General features: G+C 41.8%; 1 protein-coding gene across 6 annotated transcripts in view; it reads right to left on the reverse strand.

The window, feature by feature from the left end:
- Positions 1-368: 368 nt before the first annotated feature.
- The window catches only part of rgs12b (regulator of G protein signaling 12b), a 66,018-nt gene continuing 47,642 nt past the window's right edge, over positions 369-18,744 (reverse strand). For 3 of the 6 annotated variants that reach the window (XM_050044876.1, XM_050044877.1, XM_050044878.1), the window contains 13 exons: positions 10,731-10,900; positions 9,679-9,771; positions 9,331-9,474; positions 7,689-7,871; positions 7,164-7,314; positions 6,965-7,059; positions 6,479-6,691; positions 5,307-5,380; positions 5,092-5,218; positions 4,892-4,988; positions 4,643-4,713; positions 3,454-3,625; positions 369-3,089 (listed from right to left, as the gene is read on the reverse strand). In XM_050044876.1, the coding sequence (XP_049900833.1) occupies positions 2,488-3,089; positions 3,454-3,625; positions 4,643-4,713; positions 4,892-4,988; positions 5,092-5,218; positions 5,307-5,380; positions 6,479-6,691; positions 6,965-7,059; positions 7,164-7,314; positions 7,689-7,871; positions 9,331-9,474; positions 9,679-9,771; positions 10,731-10,900 (2,192 nt within the window). In that variant the 3' untranslated portion in view covers positions 369-2,487. The remainder of the gene's footprint in view (positions 3,090-3,453; positions 3,626-4,642; positions 4,714-4,891; positions 4,989-5,091; positions 5,219-5,306; positions 5,381-6,478; positions 6,692-6,964; positions 7,060-7,163; positions 7,315-7,688; positions 7,872-9,330; positions 9,475-9,678; positions 9,772-10,730; positions 10,901-18,744) is intronic. The other 3 variants (XM_050044879.1, XM_050044882.1, XM_050044880.1) reach the window with 3 other exon arrangements.

Raw genomic sequence — 18,744 nt, forward strand, 5'->3', positions numbered from 1 at the left:
TGTGTGTGTGTGTGTGTGTGTGTGTGTGTGTGTGTGTGTGTGTCCATGGCACTGTAGCATATGTTTGTATTAATGGGGTCAGCATGCAGTGTGCACAATAGCATGTAATAAGTAGAAAATAACACACGGGTCACTTAGAAGTGCAGCAATGTAGCCTCCATACCGCTGTGGGTTTGGAACAGCTAGTAATTGTTAGCAAGTATATCAACTGTTTTCTAAACCTATGGCAGCTCAACCACCTGTAGCACGAAACGGACACTTTGAAAGGTTAAAAAAAAAAAGAGCAGGGAGAAAATGATTTTTAAAAATGTGTAAATATAAGTGAAGTCTTGTTTGTAATTGGCTAAAGTGCATTGTTAGATTCTGTACACTGAGGAGGGGGTGCGGGAGGGAGTTTGGCACTGGTCATCGCCAGTTCGTCTTGAGCTCGTCCTCGAGCTAACGTCTCCAGAAAGAAAATCCACAGCAAGTCCGCTCAAAAGTTCACACAGATACAAACCACGCAGGGAAATTTCTGCCCGAGCCTAATGCATCCATTTTTCCTCTCTTTATATGTCTCACCAAGTTCATCTAAAGGTTGTCGTTGACTTACAGTAGATGCTGGCCGCAAGGTAGTGCATATATCACTATATCAACTCACTATATCCACTGACTGACTTTAAGGAGCTGTATGTGACATTCAGAACATTACTATAGCAGCAAACCACTATTTGCTATGTATCTATAGTGGAGTAATGGTGTCCTGAGCAGAGAATTAAGTCATGCTCCCTCTGTGTGTACTGTAATCCTAACCTCTCTGTTTGATGTTGTGGGAGACAGTCCGGCTGTGCGTGCATTTTACTGAACGAATGTCCCTGGGTGCATTTCATCATGCTAACGTGTCTCCTCGCTTCCCTCATTTGCTTTCTTTACTTGTGTCTTAATTTCGCCCAAGAGAGAAGCAAGCGGAGGAAGCAAGGAGTTGAAACTGCCAAGTGAGAAATCCTTGGTTACAGAGCAGCAGTCTTAAGAGTAGTCTGTTACTTATGACGTGCTGCACAGCTGTATCACCTGTCAAACTGACTAGCACGAATGAATGTCTGCAAAACCCCTTATTTAAAAAGAATTTCAAAACCTTAAACAGATAGATGGGAACATCTCTTGTAGGCCTATAATAGTTTAACATAACCGTTTATTAGCAGTATTATTACTTAGGCTTTTTATTTACTCGCGTTGTTATGTACACGATAATACACCTCATAGCTGTGTAAGAATGTGTGTATGTCGATTGATGAAAGACTTCTGTGTATGACACACCTGTGTTTTCTCACTCTAAACTCCTCCAGAGGCCTCCTCTCTCCTCTTTCCTCGTCTACTCGAGGTGCACATAATGAATTGGAAGATCCTCCATGATTGTGGAAGGGGAATGATTTCTGGGTCACAGGAGAAGAGAGGAGGTGAGGAGGCATAATGCCCAGACCACACTGCCTGTGTGAGCAGCGCGTGACAGCTACCTCGCTGAACTGCTGCAGGTCGCACACATGCAGCATTCACACAGACAACATTGCTGCTGCAGCTGTGAGAGCTGTATTTACAAAAGCCAGTACTAACAAATGAAGGGATCCTGTCTATAGAAACATTGTCAGAGGGCTTTTACATGGAAACGGTAAAAAGTTAAAGTTAAGTTAAAAATAAATATTTAGATTTTTTCTGTCTGTGACGGATAGAAAAATTGAAACTGTAAAGGTGGTACAATGTCAATTTGCTTTTCACCCTTTTCATTGTCTATTGTTGCTGAATCCGTGCGTGACGTGGAGACATCTGGATGTTCCCCAGCTGTGCAGCAGCTGAGCCTGCCTGCCTGCCACATTGCCTGTAAGCACTGCTTACTTGGGCAATGTGGCTGCTCTAACCTGTTAACACGGGCGCCAAAAAAAGAAAACAGAAGAGGTTGCACAATCCACATGCACAGGCAGTGTGGCCCAGGCATAAGTTAGCGTGATGAAAAGGACCTCCATGTGAGTGTGTCCCACTGGCGAGCTAATCGCCGCTGCTCTGTGCTCATATGGTGGTTACCACTGATATCAGGATAGTGTTGTTGTCAAAGAGTGGCGCACACCCTCCAGTTTCCCTGCAGGTTAGCACCATTAGCTGCTACCGGCCAGCTCAGCCACCTCTATGTTGAGAACATGGACAGACAATTCTGCCCTAGACTCTGAATGATGGGTGTCTGAATGTCACAAACAGCTCCTTTAACACTCATTTCTACTGCATGTGATGAAAGCTTGTTCTTTTACATTACTGACTGTTTTACACTTGAATCCGGAAATAAATGTTCCACAATTTTAATGAGACAGTAGAAAGTGATTAATGAAATAAAGGGAGGAGAACTGGATGCATTCTGGGCCAAAAGTGACCAACAAGGAATTTCAAACTGACTATATTGGGTCTCCAGTCCCTCTCACAGTCAGTTGAAGGAAGAGGTGAAAGTTCAAAAGTTTTTAGAGCTCACACGGGGGAAGTACCTGAGCTAGGCCGACCGTCCTGTGCTTGTTGTTGGGGTCGGGGTTTGCACTGTAGGGCTGAGGGAGTGATGTAGTTGAGGCTGGGGCTGTTAATGTCCCCCTCTCCCACAAGAGTCAGATCAGACAGCGTGTCCTCCTCCAGCATCTGGACTGATTCTCCTCTGCCAGAGTCCTGGAGGAGACCACGCTGGGCACCCTGGGATGGGTGGATGGGGGAGATGGTGCCAGGAAACGGAGGAGGTGGCCTGGCTTTCCTCCCCCCTCCACTCTCAGTTCCCAGTGCAGAGTCCAAGCTCTGGGACTGATGGCTCGCGTTGAGCAAGTGGGTGCTGCCTCCTCCTCCCCTGTCGTTGCTGTTCGTCTTATTGCCCCGGCGACCGCTGCTAGGGAAGCTGCCGTTGTTGGGGTTACGGGAATAAGGGGTGGAGCAACTGGGCTCAGGGTCGTAGGGAGGAGGGGCAGCCTGGTTGGTTGCCACTGGTGACAGGCGCAGAAAGTCTGGGAGCTGCAGGTCGCTTTTGTTTAGCAGGCCTCGCTGGTCGTCTGCTCGGTTGCTCTGAGCTTTGGATATGAGGTCGAAGAACTCTGCAGGCGCGCGCGCACACACACACACACACACACACACACACACACACACACACACACAACAAACAGAAACAAGTGTACAGACACGTGTGCACACACACATACATAAATGAATAATCACCAAAATAACATCTTGAAAAACAGCATTACACATTCATTGTAATCAGAAAACATGCAGCAGAGGGTATGTATTAATCAGACAAGTCAAAGCTACATTCAGTGTGAGCAGAAGCTACATGTAGCTTTGAAAGCATTTGGTGCATTTGGTGCTGCTGCTGCAATAAGGCAAACAGGAGGAAGTGTTAGTTGTAATCACAGCAACCAAGCTACAGAGCTACAGAGAGGGAGGTCGTTCAGTCTTTACCTTCAGCTTCATCTATATTAATCTTTTTCTGCTTTCTTTTCTCCGGAGCCTTATGGAGAGAGACAGAGTGGTTGGGTAACGGCTGGCTGCTTGTGTCAGGGCTGGGCCCAGCTTTGCCGTTCTCCCCATGGGGGTGGGTTGAACCGGTTTTCTCTGACGGCCTGTCCTCCCCCTGGGTGCCATAAGGAGAGCGGAGCAGGGCATTAGAGCCCTGGTGAGTCATGGTGGCGCAAGTATGGGCACAAGTAATGACAACACGTGGGCACCAGTGCTACTGATGGTGAGGAGGGTGACAAATTGTATAATGAGAACAATTTCATGGGGGGAAGGGGGGCACAAGTTTCAATAATACTGCTTTTGAGAAGAAGGACAATCAAATGGAATCAAAATAATTATGATAATGAATTCATTGGTTTTGTGTAATTCATTATCAGTGACACGTACTAAAAATAATTCTAGTAAAACATAAATTATAATTGAAAGACAGGTGGGATGTTCCATTCAGACAACCACAATGCTTAACACTGTGTGTACTAAGCATCACCAACATGTAAGCTAACAGTAAAAGACACCACAACACCAGAGGGACCAACTGTCTACTACTTTAAGCCACACTACTGCCCTTTGAGTGGAAAACAACTTCATCTAGAACCAGCCAAGAAAGCATTACAGAGTGACCATTACAGATGGTCATCAATCAGGCCCAAAATGAAAGAAAACCCGCACAGCAATCTAAAGAGCAACCGCCACCACTAATTAAGTCCTTCCCAGGTGCACAGAGGGAGTCTTTGAGGTTCTGAGACCCAGCAAACGCCCCGCAAGACTGGGCTACTACTGCCTAGCCACTGGGTTTGTTATGGAAGAAAGAGAACCAGCAAACCAGAGAGAGAAGTTGACGATGCATTCGGCCACAGGCAGACCACAATAATGGAACATTAGGAACCTTGAGAGTGTGACGAGGCTCAACAGCAACAGTGCACATTAACACAGGCACACATCGCTGCCAGAGACAAACATCATACACCTGCACATATTTTTGACACATGGCAAACAGACATGGGTAATTGAAGACAGCGAGAGACACTTAGTAGCGTGACATCATCAACCAGGAAGTGGAGACATTCGGTGAGTTATGGAACATTCCAGAGCAAGAGGAAAATGGGAAAATATGAGCTGGAGGAGATCTTACTGTTGTCGATTGGTTTCTGCTTGTCGAGGCCGGGACGAGGCTCTTGGAGGGAGCTACTTTCTGTTTGTCTGCTGGATGAAAGGAAATACAGATGCAAAAATGACAGCAATACATGTGCTAGTTTTTTGTATTGTATTTTGTATTTTGAGTATTTTGTTAATAGTGGATCCACGTAAATGCACCTGAAGAGAAACAGCAGATTGCATTTATTATCGACAGCAACTGTACATGTGTATGTGTGCTCCTTACCTTTTCCAGGAGTGTTTTCTGCAATATCTAATACCACCCGCAGCCCGTCCAGGTTGGATATAGGAAGACCTAAATCTAATGGCTCCATTTCCCCACTCTGCATCAAACACACACAAGTGATATGATGTCATCAAATACACTGCCTGTCCGTGTGTTTTCTTCTGTGCATCTACAGGCAGTCAGAATGAGGATGGACTTACAATACGTGCCACCAAGTCAGCGAGGTGCAGGCCGTATTTGGCCACCACAGGCCTGAGGACTTCAGTCACTGGCTTGGTGGGCTTTGCTTTAAGGCCCACTGAACGGTTAATAGGGACCAAGTCAAGTCTGGAAAAGGAAAATAAGTCTCAGTTTTACTCCTGGTGTTGGTTTGAAGTGTTTAAAAACTTCAGGTGATTACTGCTCATTACTGTACCTGAAGAGAGTGCGTTTTTCTAGTCGGAGGTCTCGAGAGCACAATGTCATACAGTCTTGGTCTAAAACAAGTGGCTGAGAGAGTGAGACAGAGAAAAGGAGAGAAGCCATCATGAAAAATGTCCAACTAGTTACGCAACCTTAAAATGTGATCACTGACTGTTAAATGAAACAACAAAAGATAAACCTGGCAATTACTGCTCTCTGACCCCCTGACCGATATGAAATGCTTCTTTATGAGCAATTGTAATCATCATTTATTAAAGCTGCATCAAGAAGTTTTTGGCTAACCTTATAGGGTTGATATAGCATCATGTTATCAAAATATTTCCCGTTTGAGCAGTGAGACTGAACCAAAACAGTAAAGCTGCAGGCTATAAAACATTAAAAGTGAACTGAAAGATGTAAAAGTAGAACTAAGGCCCTGTTTACAAGTTTATAGACATCTTTTGAAACAGATATTTTCCTTTTTTGGCCTCTCTTGAAGTGAAGTTTTAGGCCACTAAAACAAAGATTTCTTTAAAAAGGCCTTCAAAAGTGCAGTTTTTTCAAAACCCTCCTCAATTTGCACATGTCCATTGTTGCTTTGTATAATAAGCCTGTGCCAACAGTAACAACATTGGCAGACTACCAGTTTATTTATATTTTATTAGCATTGCTTGGTCTAATGGCTACTTTAGACTTAAACTTAGTATTGCTGCACAATTTTACAGACGAACAAAGACGTCCGCTGCTCCCAGCGTTATTTGGTCCTCCACAGCGAGGGGAGACTGCTGACGGCAAGGATTTGGAGTTGTTTTTGCACTCTAGTATGGCTGGAGATATTTTGTCAAACCAAGGTCGTGTGAACACATTTTTTTTTTAAACAGAGAGGGAAAATATCCATTCTCAAAAAGATCTGTATACATGTAGACAGGGCCTGAGAGGTCAGGTTACAATTTCCTGAGTTCATCATTACAAGAGACATCTTTCACAATAAACACAGTCCTTTCACCTGTTGTTTATAGAAAAAGAAAACTGATTACTGCGTCATTAAAATATGTTTATATAACAACCAACCCAGACTAAATTCTGTGTGCTTAATTTGGTTTAGTGTGATTTGTTGTCCTTTTTGATCATTTGCATAAAGAGCTTTGAAGCCCATAATAAAGGCCACATCCACTTGTGTTGTACCTTCTCCCCTCCAACCAGGAAGAGGTCTATAGCTGCCAGGTTGATGCAGAGCTTCTCACAGAGACCAAGCAGCAGATCCCTGATGGACACTCCGGCCCTCAGTGGCACAGAGCAACATGAGCCGTCCGGCAAGCTTATGTTACACTGCCTCAAGGGGGCGCTGCCTCCTCCGCGCTCTGTTGACACTGATACTGCGCCTCGGGAAACATCACCCTGAGAGAGGAAAACAAAGACAGGGAGGGTTAGAGGAGATAGTGAGAGGAGGGTTAAAAAAATAAAAGAGACAATGGAAATGGAGGAAAAACAACAAACAGTCTTAAATTATTTCTGTATTCTCAGTGTTTTGCTGTTTGAGCTCCTTTTAAAGCAGATACACCGAGAGGAAGAGTGTGAAGATAAAGCTGCTCCGTGCTGAAATGAATGTCTGTGTGCCCATTACTGCAACGTCTAAACTAATTATCTGCTGATGTCTCTTTCCAGACTGACCTCATTCCTTCCTGACCCTGATGGTCCCAGCTCCAGACTGGCTCCTGAAGACAGCGAGCCCTGAGATTCCCGGCGACCATTGCTGCCAGAGAAATCTGAAAAACAATGCACTCATCAGTAGTGTCTAGAGGAAGGACAGACAAGGTGATGATCCATTTTTGAAATCAATACAGTTTTAAACACGTTGAAAACTACTGACTGTAGTTGAAGTCGGCCAGCTCTCGTTTCTTCGGGCCTTTGCCGAAGCTCCTGTTGCGGGACCAGGAGAAGAACATGCCTTTCCTCCGGTCTCCTGAATCATCCCGACTGTCCTCATTTAAAGATCTGCCTGACTTGCTCTTCTTGTCCTCCTATAAGACACAAAGATAACAAACGAGGGATCGACACACAGGGGTACAAACTGAACCTCACTGTAGGATGAATGCAACCACACACAGAAATATATAATGACAAGCCAGTGCTGTGCCTTTCTTCACATCCCAAATTGGATATTTTCTACTAGATGGCAAAACCCAGAATCATTCCCGACTGTAGAAACTGTACAAAATCTTAAAAGCAATTCTGTGCTTCTCCTCCTATTGAAACTTCTAATGTATATACATTATATTATAGATTTTTCCATATATATTCCCCTATGTTTCTGTGTATACCAACACTAATTCTGTGAAAACCGTGACATGCAAAGCTAAGTGGAAGTGTTTGTCGAGGCTTTGCGTTTTTTTACCTTCTTGGGTGTGGACAGGTTGGAGCGGTCAGAGCCGGTGGTGCTATGTTTGGACGTGGGGCTGCTGGGGATGTGGTAAGGGTCAGGCAGGGGCCTCCCCTCCACCTCGGCCAGCATACACTCCTGGTACAGCAGAGACTTGAGGAACCGCGTGTAGCTGTCGAACTTCATCAGGTTGAAGATCTAAAGGGAAGAAAGGGCAGGAAAGGAGTAATCAGCGGGCAAGGAATGAACAAGCACGCAAAGAAAGGAGGGCAGGACGAAGGCAAAACAAGAAAGGAAAGGGGAGAGGATTAATGTATTTTAAATAAATAAAATATTTCACTGCTGGAAAGATGGTCAATATGGTGGTCGGCAGGTAGTAAACAATCTCGTATTACAGTTAAACAGTACGCTAAATTATTTTTCTGAAGACATTTTAGGTGAGAAATAGGCAACGCAATAACAGAATCTTGGTTCAATTTTGTTCGACACTGCTTAGTTTTACCATTTGATCTCATTTTTTTCAGCCTTTATGTTTCACAATACAGGAAACAGTATGGTACCTGCTTCCTGTTCACAAACTCATACTACAGACTAACGGTGCACTAAAAATATGTTTCTGAAGATATTTTAAGTGAGCAACAGGCAATATATTAACCTTGGTTTATATTTAATCAGCACTGCCTAGTTTACTGTTTCATATGAGTTTGAGAAACAGAGAGGGGGGTGGGGTCTCTCTTTCTTGATCCTCCTCTATACTCATTGTGTCTGTGGTGGCAGGGGGCATACAAAAATGTGGAAGCAAGGAAGTACAATCTGTAGCTGATTTTCACTGGCAAATAAGCAGGGAGATCTGGTCGCTGGCATAATGGAGGGGAGTTTCACACAGTTCATTTACAAAGCTGGTTAAAAATCAGCAAATGATCCCTTTAAGGATGGAAAACTTGAGAGTAATAAAGGGAAAGACCAAAGAAAATGAAGATACAGACATGTTGGAAGCACATGGGAGAAAGGTCAAAGTAAAAGTCTAACATCCCACTGGCAACCCCTTGAAGTTGCTCATGTTCACAGATGACTACCAGCACACAAATGATTTTATTTTCTTGGAGTCCTAAAATCCATGAGGTTATAAAAATAAATTGTGTCTGTCCTCTGGGGAGCATTTTTGTGATGCCCAGAGGATGATCGGTTAGATTTTGATATTTTTGTGTGCTGCTTGAAAATATAATGAAATTATTGAGGAGAAAGTGTGTGTGTGTGTGTGTGCATGTGTGGTGTCTGTGTGTGTGTGTGAGTGTCTTATCAGAGTTTAAACATCGATGGGGCATTTTAAAAATCCCCCCCCCTTCACAACATGCACATTTAAAAAGCCATTCACATCCATGATGCTCTACAGCAGCCAAAGATGAATGGCAGACCTTATGCTGCGTGCTGTAATACAACTTCAATGGAGGTCTGTTTTGATTCAGTTTTAGGGGTAATAATAACTTCGTCCCTCAGGGAAAGTGTCTTTTCACTTCCCCCTCACAAGGAAGGGCAGAGGTCAGTGTCATCTAAGTATAGATTCTGGAGCAGATGCTTCCTCTTTGAAAGACATGGCGGCTGATCACCTTGAGATTTCAAAGTATAGGTTCTTGAGTTTGTGTTTGGTGCATGCTACCTGCAGCTGCTGCTCCTTGAACATGTCAGGTCGGGGAGCGTTGAGGATGTCGTCAGCTAGCTGGGCCTGGCTGTCTATGTTGACCGGTGTTGTCGCTTTACTGGACAGGAAGCTGTTGTAGATCTCCCTGGCACGCTGAGAAAGCTGGAGAAGGTGAGAGGGTCAGGCAAAGTGAGCGGCAGGCAGGAACATGGAGGGTGGAGGAGAGGTCAAAGTACAGATAGAGACAAAGACAGAGAAAAACAAGGAATAAAAAAAGCTGATTAACACTTAACATTTTCCATCATTATTGCTAAAAGGAGTGTAAACAGAAGCATGTGTGTAATCAAACAATGTCATGTCTGTTACCTGCTTCTTGTCATTCTCAGGTACGTGGCTGAAGAACTCACAAGCCTGCCAGAACAGGATATTCTCCTCACTGAACTCTTTCTTCAAGAACTCCTGCAGCACAAGAATTAAGATGTGGATCAAAAATCAGGGAAAAATGCTGCAAACCAATATACCAGACTGGACAACACGACAGCTCCCAAAAAGTGAAGCCAAACCATCTGGATCGACCCCTGAAGGCTTGCTGCAGTAAAGCTCCTAAAAGCCGCCCCCTCCATGTTAGCAGGTGGGACATGTGCCAAACTAAACACTCAAATAAATGTATCCCAAAGATGGTTTCTTTTATTCAAGGTACTTCTCATCACACTGCTGTATGTTTAAGTGTTTGTTTTTCTGATAAGTCTGGTTTTAATTAGTTATTTGATGCTATAAAAGGGGGATTTGATGAGATGATTGACAGCTGTCTGTGTCCATCAGGGTGTTCGTAATCAATGGTGCTTCACGTAATTGGTCAGACCAATGTAGCGGCAGGAACTCGATATTTCGAAGATCGCTACTGTGCAGACTCTGGCCTCAAATGATGTCACCAGCACAAGATGGCAGCGGCCGTATCAGGGATATTTGGGTTCATTTTTGTGCAGCAGAAGGAAGATGAGACACATTATCCATCTTTATATACAGTTACTGTAATATGCATGATGAGTCAGAAGACATAGAAAACCCACCTGACCTGACTTTTAACTTTACAATATCAGAAAGGTGACTTTTATAAAATAATTTTGTGCCACATTTGCTGAAACCGTCATTATATTCTGAAAGAAGTACATGAGGCAGATAATCTACGAAAACAATCATGTCCCCCCTCCTCTCCTACTGCCTCTAATGTTTCCTTAACAGCTGTGAGGGTCCAAAGGACAGAGGGATGTTGTATGCTGTAAAGCCCTCTGAGGCAAAATGTGATTTGTGATATTTGGCTTTATAAATAAAATTGAACTGAATTGAATTGAAGGAAGCATAGCTTATCCGTTATGTGAATGCGCTGGCCAACACCAGCCATGTGCTGTTTATAGTACCGAGAAGTAGCGGACTCCCACGGGGTCCTGCAGGAGTCTCTCGAAGCAGACAGCCCAGCTGGCCACTCTCCTCTCAGTGTGGCGCCGGTGGCTCTGAACACTGGGCAGGCTGGCATTACTGTTCAGACTGTTGTCGCTGCTGCAGCCCTGCAGCTCCACGCTGTTAAGTTCTGTTCACACACACAGAAAAAAACAACATCAAATACTTGTAGTGGTAGTTTTTCAAATAGGGCTGAGAATCTCCAGGTATCTCGCAATTTGATTTTCAGTCGGCAGTAATTAAAAACTTTTTTCCCTGCATCTTAATTTTGATTTCCTTTTTTTCCACTGTCAGTGCACATTCACAACAGCATAATTTATGGATATTCTGGTCTGGGATGGGTGATATGATTAAAATCAAATGGTTATTTTTCTCTCTGCAAGCTTGCCGGTTTGTTTTTCTCCATCTGCAGGGGCTTCAGCACTATTAGTGGCATGATGTGTCCCGTGCCAGTGATAAGGTCAGAGTAGCAGCCAGTCCAATGAAACCTCCTCTACCCACACGTGTCCTGCTGTGGTTTGCTGCTGCTTTATCCTTTCATTTCACAACACAACACCACTACAGCATGCTTTCACACACACGCACGCACGCACGCACGCACGCACGCACGCACGCACACACACACACACACACTGCAATACTGATATTACAGACAAGTTATAAATAATCTGCCTTTATGATTTAGCGAATCAGTGTTCTTTGTTTTGAATGCTGACAAAACAAAAGTCATGATGTTTTCAAATGCTAAAGGACTCTGAGACTGAGTCTGTATCTCATTACAAATATCTTGGAATTATAACTGATGATTGTCTTTCTTTTAAGCCTCACATTCAGCAACTGGTGAAAAAAAAAACTGAAGTTACATTTGGGTTTTTATTTTAGAAACAAGTCTTGTTTTTCCTTCAAGGTCAAAAGGAAACTTGCTGCTGCCACCTTAATGTCTGTGCTGGACTATGGGGATGTTTTATACATTCATGTGTCTTCAAAATGCTTACACACAGGATACTGTCTGCCACAGAGCACTGAGATTTATTACAAATCTCAAAGCCCTTACTCCCTATTGCTCTCTTTTTGTTCAGGTAGGATTGTCTGCCTTGTCCAACCTGTAGACTTAACCACTGGCACATTCTTATTTGTAAGACTGTTCTTGGTCTTTTACCTGTTTACCTACAGGTCAACATCTTTCTAAAACTGTAGGAAGTTATTGTCTTAGCCCCCAGGACCTATTCTTGCTAACTGTTCCTATAGTCAATACTGAACTGGGAAAAGGAACATTAAAGTATGTTGCTCCCTCGGCTTGAAATCAGTTACAAATTTTCTTTATTCTTTAGGAGCTGGTCTCATTGGACACATGGGCTATGAAGCAGGCACATCTCCCTGTAGATGTTTGGACGGATTGAAGAATGTTTTTAATATCTTTTAATTACTGTAAGATGTTTTTTGTTTACAATTTGAACTGTTATATATTTCTTTTTTTCCTGCAACCGTGTTATCTGTGCTGCTGCCTGTCTTGGCCAGGACACCTTTGAAACAGAGATTTTTAATGTCAATGTCTCTTTTACTCCTGGTTGAATAAAGGTTAAATTACAAAAAGTGTTTCCTATTCTTGCCATGTTCCAAGCGCCAGACTGTGACATCATATACTGCATATCATAATACAACAGCAAAAACACTTGTGTGAAAAACAAAAACTAGTGTAGTTGTGGACAATGGAGTTGTGTAAAACAACAGAAAATGTCTATGCAATTCCACATAAAGTATAAAAATGAAAACATGGAAAAAGATAACGTACTTATGAGACACAAGTAACCAAAAAGCTGCAAGTATCCCTGCAACTCCACGCTGTTTATTTCAGTACTGTTGAAAGTATGTTGACAACATGCTTCACTGCACACATTATCTTTGTGTCATACTTGCGCTTCATAGTCTCATTGATATGATCTTCAACAACTCCCCAAAACAATTTACCTAACACTGTAGCAACTCACAAAGCACTACTTTAACATTCCAATTAGGGAGTTTTGTGCATGAATGATCAATCACTCTAAGGAGACTCCCAACGCACTTAAGAATCGATTATTTTTCTCATAATTAGACCCTCAGTACGTCTGTGTTCCTAATGTTAAGACAAACTTGCAAAGCAAAGGCACAAGAGAGAAGCTGATAATAACCAGAATAACTGAGCCTCGGGCCTGATGAACTAAAAGCGGGATGCTCAGTTGAGATAAAACAAAATAAAAGAACGGCCAGAGGGAAGGCATCACCGGTCAGGAGCCTGACACCACGCAAATCCTGTAAATAAACTGAAAGGCCATAATGTTGCCCAGCAAGTCATGTGTAATTTCAAACTTGGAAACCTGGCTATTAATAGATCATTCCAGTGTGATTCCTGCTTCTGCACATTTTTCACCAGTTTCTTCTTCTCAGTGAGAGGTTATACACTGAGGATTAAGTTTTTTTCAAACCTTATTCACTCTCATTTAGTTTCAAACTGCATAGTAAACAATGACTAAGACTCCTGCTTTAGTCATTAATGGTAATTTTAATCCCCATGAATGAGATGAAAACACTAATTCATCCATTCTTCTAACCACTTATCCTGTTCAGTGATTCATTCTGATCCACAGAGGCTGGAGTCTATCACAGCACACACTCTGAATAGATCCCCTGTCTGTCAAAGACACAGGCCAACACTATAAAGGCACATCACAGCAGTAATATCTGGCTGCGAACAACAAGAGAGAAGTCTCAGATGTCATTTCATATTACCGCACAAGAGTTGAAATATTCCCAAATTCTTTTCCTCAAAATAAAAATTCACTAAATAGGCTGTTTCAAACTTGACAATGAATGACATCAGCTGACAGGAAGTAGACACGGACCCAGGCCGTTGCCTAGCAAAGCAATTCTAATGAAACGGTCTACAGTGATTTCCCCTGTCTTGCACAAGTCATCTAAGCCAACTAACAAACCAAACATGCTTAAATGCATGTACAGTATACACCGCATAAATGAAAGTGTAATTTAAAAAAGAATAGAGCTTGATATACACAGTAAGTAACCACAGCCATCACTGAAGAGTACGATTTTAAAGGTTCAGGATACTAGAAAACATGAATATTTAATGTTATAGAGAAATACCTAAAGGGGAACACACCTACGTTAAGAATTCCAATATTTTATTTCCATGGTCTAGTAAAGTTAAATCAATATTCATGAACATGAGCGACTCTCAGAAACCAGAGAAGTAAGTCTCAAACTTGTGATGTCACAGGGTATGAAGTCTGTACAGCTCCATAGACAATGAGTGAGAGACTGATTTTGTGGACCCACAGAATGTTTGTTTTCTTTTTTAAACCCAAATGAGCTTTATTCTATCTTAGTGTTCTCAGTTCTGAAACAGAAAATATACACATATATTCAGAATATTCCCCTGGGTGCTCTCATCTCTAACATCATCTCTAACATCTTCCAGCATTCACTGTCTATGGAGCAGCTCTAGACTTCATACCCTAGGACATTACAAATTTGAGTTTTAGTACTCTAGTTTTTAGATTTGGGAGAGAGTTGTTCATATTTAGACTGTTTGGACTGTCTTAGACCACAGAAATAATACATTTTGAAAATTTGCATAGTTCCCCTTAAAGATTTAAAACCAAGTCTCCAGGGACTTTGTGCAAGATTAGAGTGTACACTTTGATATCTGCATTTCACAGAGGGTACATTTTGCTGTGCATACAAAAGGAAATCAGCCTTTAGAGAGGCATTACTGTGAAAATGCTCAACAGAGCTCAGTGACAGAGTGAGCAAAGTTAGCCTTCTATAATAGCAGACCAGAAAAATACAATAAGAAGGATAATAAGTACCTAAAGAGTCTTAGAATTTGGTCCCCCGACAGCGTCACTGCCTCACTCCTAACATTCCTTCTAAAGCCACTTTTATCTCTTAATGAAGATGGAGACAAGAAACAGCAGAGCAGTACAACACTTAACACCATTCAGGCGAGCAACAACATTTTTGAACAGACAGGATAAAGCAACTACAAGGAACTTTCATTTTGTGCTGATTTAAACAGCCCCTGTGGACAAAACTGGTAGTTATTGGTACTTATGTTATTTTACGCACTGTAAGGTGACCTTGGGTATTTTTGTAAGGCGCCTTTTAAATAAAATGTAGTATTTTTATTATGATGATTATCACTGTTTCCATGAACAAGATCTTGATCTGGCTAGCACATGCAACTTCTTTTCTTATTGTCTTTCTTAAACACTGCCGTTTGCAGGATGCATAGTGATGAGGAAACATATCTGTTTGTTACTGTGTAAAATTAACAACTGTAATATGACAGTGACAACATGGTTTTTGCCCCTAACATTGCCCTAACATACATAAATATATATGTTGATATTAAACCACTTCTTGCACTGTATTTCAAAAAATATATTACACACCTGCCAAAAAAGGAAGAGGGGCAATTCAGGGTCAGTTTTGAATGCTATCAAATCCACAATTCTCTACATCTGTTGAATGACTACCCAAGGTTAACTTGCGTTTTTTTCTTGTGCTCTACCATTGCCCCTTATCTTTTTTGTTGTTGTTTTCTCTCAGAAAATCCCGCCTCAGCATCAGTCATTCACACAAAATATAACGTCAAAAATAAAAACTCCTTGTAGCTCCTTTAAGCTCATCTGATTTCTGCCCTGCAGCTGATAGTTACTTTGGCAAACCATCTGCATCTTGTGATCGTGAGGCAATCCTTAAAAGAATTTCAACGACTAACCTAAAGCTAAACTGAGGTTAATATTAGTTTAATTTATTGCTCCCAAATTCTACATTTCCTCTAGCCAGAGAAGAATCATCTGAACCAATCCTCACCTGGGTAGAGCTGGTAGGAGCCTGTGTGGTGCCAGCGGGGCAAGTAGCGAATCCTTAGAGGTAACCAAGCCCCTCCATCCATACTCTACCCTATCAGGGCCCCTTGCAAACTCATACACACAAGGTTGAGCACACAGTCCAAGACAGGGCACACACACACGAGAGCAGCTGACAGCATCACAAGGAAGAAGCAAGACAGAGGAAAAACAGGGAGACGAGAAGAAGGAGAGACAGAGGCTGGTGGTGGCGAGCAAGCTGGCTGACAACCGCAGAGAACACAGAGAGAGTCAGGTCACAACACACACACATACACACCACTATGAGTTTCCAGGTAGGCAAGTGATACAAGTACACACAGGCCTTGAGATAATGAATAATTCAGAGCCGAGGGAGGACGGAACTAAAAACGCCGGAGCACAAGCGCATACATGTGTGCACACACACAAACACACACATGCACACAAAAACTGCAGTATTGATGAGGAGCTTGTTAAAGGAAGGCCACTACTGAGACTAATGAGGCCTGCAGCCCTCATACAGCGACACACACAGCTGACTGATGCAAAGAACAAGGCAGAATATCTGTCAACCGCCTCTTCACTTTTCTGACAGATCAAAATAAATCAAAATGTGGGACATGGATTCCAAATAAGGCACAACACAAGATGTAATATACTGCTTTAGGCCTTCTGCAACTACAGTTTAATTGCTGTATATAAAAGTCATAGAGTGACATTTAGTATATGCACACAAAACATGACCTAAATCCATGCTACACTACATACGTATAATACTGGAGAGCAAGTTCACAGGATATACATATAAAATATAAAATGAGGCTTAAAAGGCATTTTAATGTGTGTTCTCAGATTAGTCAGTTTTATTTAATTCAAAATAAATGAGTTATTTGAGGTATTTTGTTTAATTTCTTTGCTCTAAAAACACACTGTCTAGGGTGTGCTATTGTGAGCAGTTTCCTGATGTCACAATAACTGATTTCACTAGTTTATTTAAGTGTATAAAAATGTCTATAAATGTGAATAAGTTAAACCTCTTCCACTCCACTAGGACGCTGACGTCCTTGATGACATTACTGTCTTTAGGAGGTTGTAGCGACCTAGAGTGAAACTAGAAGATCTGGGGAATCCACTGGTACCAACCGTGTCATACTATCTTGTCGGGAAGGGGGATAAATAACGCTTCAAAGTTAAATTTTGATGAGGGAAACTGGCATGAACATTTTCACTGGGGTCCCTTGACCTCTCACCTCAAGATATCTACATGAAAATTATTTTACAGGTGCCCACGAGTCTCCCCTTTACAGACATGTCCTCTTTATGCTAGTTCCACGCAGTCTTTTCAGTTTTTCTCATGCAATACATATGTGTTATTTTAGCCTATTGTATTTGAATATTTCTGCATACTGGGCATAAACTGGGTTTGACTGGAAAGCTGAGACTCTTGTGGTTTCACTTTGCCCAACTGTATTAAAGTGTGATGATGTTAGTCCCCATAGTAGCCATTTCACTGTAGTGAGACCTTTTTTTTAAACAGACATCACTGTAAAAAATGAGCTATAGTGTCCTCTGAGAAAATCACAGCCTCATGAAAATTTACAACCACAAACTAGAGACTGGAGCATTTAAAGGATGGATGGCTCAGCAGTTTCCAGAAGAGAAGTGCTCGCCATCCAATTGCTGAAAAAGCAATTTTTATAGAAATCACCAAATATCATAAGTGATAGATACCAAATCACTGCATAGATTTTTCTGTGGTTTTCTTCAAGGTCTTGGTGTCTTAATGTGGTGTTGTGGAGGTATTTTTGACCATTTTATTAATTCTCAAGAGGTAAAAAAATGCACCAAAATCAGCACAAAATCTGTGTATCTAATGCTATCAACCCAAAAAGTGCTGCAGCAACTTACAGACATAAATGAGCACTGGAATGACCATCATATACTTCCATCATATTTTTCTAACACCCTATACACTTTAAACTTTCAAAGTATGAATAGCACCTGATCAAAGCATTTATTACACATTTATGACTAGAGAAACTTGACACACAGTCCTGAGCTGCATCTAGAAAATTCCTAGCTTTCAGATGATGCATACCATTTCTATGTGGCATATACTGTTGAACTGCTATCTCCGAGATTCCCTGTCACCCCTAAACAAGACAAATATGGGTCTATGGTAGAGAGGAGAGAGTGGAGGAGGTTAAGTTGTATTAACATGAAAATGTAGTTTGTAGTTTCAGAGCTGGCATATAGGAAACAAGCTTTCAAAAAGCTAGTATTGATTAAACTGCAACACCTGAATCAAACTAAATGGATAACATAATTAGTGATATGCATGAATGTGTAAGCACTTCTAATTGCAGCTGGTAAAGATTGGGGTAATGTCAAATACTTTATGTGCCGTTGAGCAGCGTAATCCATCATAATATATCGCAATCCATTATTTGGTTTATACTGCATTAATAATCTGAATTCCACTACTGAATGCAGGCAGAAGAATGTAACGTATATAGATGTTGTGAGTTTGCCACAGAGGGTTAACTCATAGCTCAATAAAATGCAGTCTACACGTAGATTTGCACATTTTTTCACAGCTAATTTATCAGTCCATCAATCTGAGACAAGGGAGGAATGGACTTCATTATAGCTCACAATGCATTACAGATGGGAACGGGGTTCTCTGTTATGCTGCTGTTACCCGGGAGTTAAACTGGCCAAAATGTACATGTGTGTCTCACAGTTGAGTGCTTTATAGCAACTTTCCCACACAATTTCCCACAGGTTTGTTGTGCTGGATTCCTTTACCTATGAAGATAACATCCATCATTTAACCTTCAGTGAGTTCATGAGTTTCTCGACTCATTAACTTGAAGTATGCAGAATGGATAAACTGTCAAACAAGCATCCTTTTCCTTCGCGTTTCCTTGTTACGTTATCTCAGAATGATGTTAACGTAGGAGAGGCAATAACACAGCAGCAATATCATTTAGCAATTTCTATACACAGCTTTCTTTTTCCTGTAATAACACCAATGCAAACAATGAGTCAATAAAGGCTGACATATCAAGCGAGTCCTCTT

The sequence above is a fragment of the Epinephelus moara genome, chromosome 5, assembly GCF_006386435.1.
Source record: "Epinephelus moara isolate mb chromosome 5, YSFRI_EMoa_1.0, whole genome shotgun sequence".
In the NCBI taxonomy this organism is placed as follows: domain Eukaryota; kingdom Metazoa; phylum Chordata; class Actinopteri; order Perciformes; family Serranidae; genus Epinephelus; species Epinephelus moara.